At 48.4% G+C, this 3,379-nt stretch overlaps 1 protein-coding gene across 1 annotated transcript; it reads right to left on the reverse strand.

The window, feature by feature from the left end:
- LOC306751604 (uncharacterized protein) lies at nucleotides 1–1,433 on the reverse strand (the record flags this gene model as incomplete). The annotated part of the gene is made up of 2 exons (XM_079235201.1): nucleotides 1–561; nucleotides 864–1,433. The coding sequence occupies 2 exons, from the start codon at nucleotides 1,431–1,433 to the stop codon at nucleotides 400–402; spliced, it is 732 nt and encodes a 243-aa protein (XP_079091327.1). The 3' UTR covers nucleotides 1–399.
- Nucleotides 1,434–3,379: the final 1,946 nt, after the last annotated feature.

Raw genomic sequence — 3,379 nt, forward strand, 5'->3', positions numbered from 1 at the left:
CGTGTCCAGGGTCACGTGTCCAGGGTCACGTGTCCAGGGTCACGTGTGCAGGGTCACGTGTCCAGGGTCACGTGTGCAGGGTCACGTGTCCAGGGTCACGTGTCCAGGGTCACGTGTCCAGGGTCACGTGTGCAGGGTCACGTGTCCAGGAGCCGCTCCTCTAAAGCCGCTCCATCACAACACACTGATCAGCAGGGTCCAAACCGTCTGCACATCTTTTTGTTGCGTCACCAATGTTTTGTTTCTATGGCAACGCAACATGACCGCGTGACTCCACCTCTCAGTGTTTTGGTTTTCTACTTTAAATGCTGCAGGGTAAAGGAAGAGTGTACAATCTAACAGGTTTAAGTCCGTTTCAGATGGTTTTAGGATTACGTTCTTCACTGAGTTCTCATCCTCCTACTGCTCTTCCTCTTCGTCTGTCGCCGCCTCGGCGTCCTCCTCTTCCTCGCTGCCGGCTTCATCAGTCGGTTTATTGTTGGCGGTTTCTCCTTCGCCTACATCTTCATCACCACCATCCTCATCCTCACTTTCTTTGAACTTGTCCTCATCGCCTCCGCCCTGAAAACACAAAGACATAATAACAAGTCAAACTTTTATACCGCTTTTCTAAGAACACAAAGACGCTTTACTGGGACAAAACTGAAATGGAGACAAAACAAACAGAACATGTTGGTAACAAATAAAACGAAAGCGGGAGAAGCTGTGTGGTCCTAGTGGAGGATGGTGAGGCGATAGGTGCTTGAACTGACAGTGAGCGGTTGGAGGAGCCTCCAGAGGACACAGTCCTGTGCGCCTGCAGCTTTTCATCATGACACCAGCTCAGGTGGGTCTGGAGCCCATGCCGTTACGGGGCTGTGTACCTGCTTCAGGCGGCTCCACCTCCGGCTCGGGACCCGGGCCTTCATCCTCCGTGACAGCGCCAGCAGCTTGCCGTGTCTCTGCCTCTTCTTCTCCTTCTCCGCCTCTTCCCTCCGCTTCTCCTCCAGCTGGTCGGAGTCCTCGGACTCGTCCTGCGGCTGCAGCCGACTCCTCTTCTTGGGCTGCAGCATCCTCTTCGGCGCGCTCCTCTCCCGCTTCTTCCCCTTCGTGTCCGCCTCCTCTCCGGGGCTGGAGGACGAGGAGCTGTCGTCGCCGCCCAGGAACGAGCGCTTTCTGCGGGCCACGGAGCGGCTGGCGTCGCTGGACGTGGACCCGGAGTCGCTCCTCGCCGGGCCCTCCTGCTCGGTGTCCTCCCCGCGGGAGCTCTCGGAGTCGGATTGGGACCCGGAGCTGGAGCCCGAGCGCGAGGAAGAGGAGGCGGAGGAGAAGGAGCCTTCGTCACTGTCGTCCAGGATGGCGGCGGGCAGGCCGATCTGCCGCTTGTTCTTCGACGCGTCCACTTTGGTTTTCCGCATGGACGCGAACACCTTCCGCTTGTACAAACTCTCCATGTCTGCGCGCGGACCCAGAGCCCAGTGACATTAAACAGAAACCCGAGAAGAGAACCGAGCTGGCTGTAAACGAGCTAGCCGTGCAGCTAGCTTAGCTCGTGCTGCCCGCGCGTCACAACGACGGCATGCTAGCTGCTAGCAACACAACATGGCGCCGCAACGTAACTGCGTAGTCTGGGCTGTTTGCGGACACGTCCGGCCTAAACGTGTTAAAATACGCTTTATGAGCTAAATACGGGATATGGCGTAGATCTCCGTCTCGGTGTAGCTAGCTGTGTGTTATTGTTGTGGCCCTCACTTCTTCTCTGGAAGGCGTTACGGCACAAGCTGTTGGGGCGCCCCCTGCGGCCAAGAGCCGCCACTACGCCTGAAGCTAAAATGTATTTTAAACAAGAATGAAATTGAAAAATAATTAGACCAAAAATAAAAACAGACAAATGTCAACAGCTTGAATTAAATATACATTACGAAACACTTGAACAAACATGTTCTGTTAAGATAATGTCACTATAGGACATGAATACGCTCAGTAGTGATCAACTTCCCCACAGTCTTTTAACGTAGCTGTAATTAAACCTCTTCTTAAGAAGCCCACTCTGGATCCAGAGGTGTTGGCTAACTACAGACCTCTCTCTAACCTTCCCTTCCTCTCTAAGATACTGGAGAAGGTAGTCGCAAACCAGTTGTGACTTTTTACATAACAATAGTTTATTTGAGGAGTTTCAGTCAGGATTTAGAAAGCATCATAGCACAGAGACACTAGTGACAATTACTAATGACCTTCTAGTTGCATCAGATAGGAGACTTGTCTCTGTACTGGTCTTGTTAGACCTTAGTGCTGATAAAGGACTTGTCTCTGTTCTGGTCTTGTTAGACCTTAGTGCTGATAAAGGACTTGTCTCTGGTCTTGTTAGACCTTAGTGCTGATAAAGGACTTGTCTCTGTTCTGGTCTTGTTAGACCTTAGTGCTGATAAAGGACTTGTGTCTGTACTGGTCTTGTTAGACCTTAGTGCAGCATTTGACACCATTGACCATGACATCTTATTACAGAGACTAGACCAGTTGATTGGTATTAAAGGTACTGCACTAAGCTGGTTTAAGTCGTATTTATCAGATCGATCTCAGTTTGTATTTGTAAACGATGAGGCCTCGGTTACCACTGCCGTTCGCCATGGAGTTCCACAGGGTTCTGTGCTTGGACCAATTTTATTCACCTTATATATGCTTCATTTAGGCAGTATTATCAGAAAACACAACAGAAACACAACTCTAAGTGTATAACATTGCTCTGCGTTATGTGGAGGTAGGCAGCTGCTTGCTATCATGTTCGTCACAATGACTTCATAAGGTGATGAACCGTCAGAGCTGAGCATCTTTCAGATCCTTTGTCCCTCTAGACCAGTGGTTCACAAGTGTTTTTTGCCCCACCGGCATGAACATTTCTCTTCCTCCAAAGTGGGGCGTGACAGAAAACGTTTGAGAACCACTGGTTTAGTTCAAAATTCAGACGAGTTTGTTAGAATTTTGTTGGGGCAACAATATTCTAACAAAATGGTCCTTAATGAATTTTTATTGAAACAACTTTTTGTGACTTGGAATCCCTTTCAAGTAAACCAGATCGCTCCATCAGACAAAAACTAATAACACGTGCAATCACTTTGTTAGAACAATGCAAATAAAGTTCTATTTGTGCAAAAATTACTAATATTTGGCAAAAAAAAATCCTATTGTGGCTGCAAATAACCTCCTTTGCACTAAATATAAAGATAATAACAATAACGTTCAACAATTCCCCCACTCTGGGATTAATAAAGGATTATAAAAAATAACAAGTTTAAAGAAAACAATTAAAATCTGCCCCCGCGCCCCACAGTTTGAGAACCACTGCTCTAGAGACCTACAACATTCAAAATCATGCCGTTTAATAACAAAACTTGCTCTCAGA

Source organism: Taurulus bubalis (genome assembly GCF_910589615.1).
Source record: "Taurulus bubalis genome assembly, chromosome: 19".
NCBI lineage: Eukaryota > Metazoa > Chordata > Actinopteri > Perciformes > Cottidae > Taurulus > Taurulus bubalis.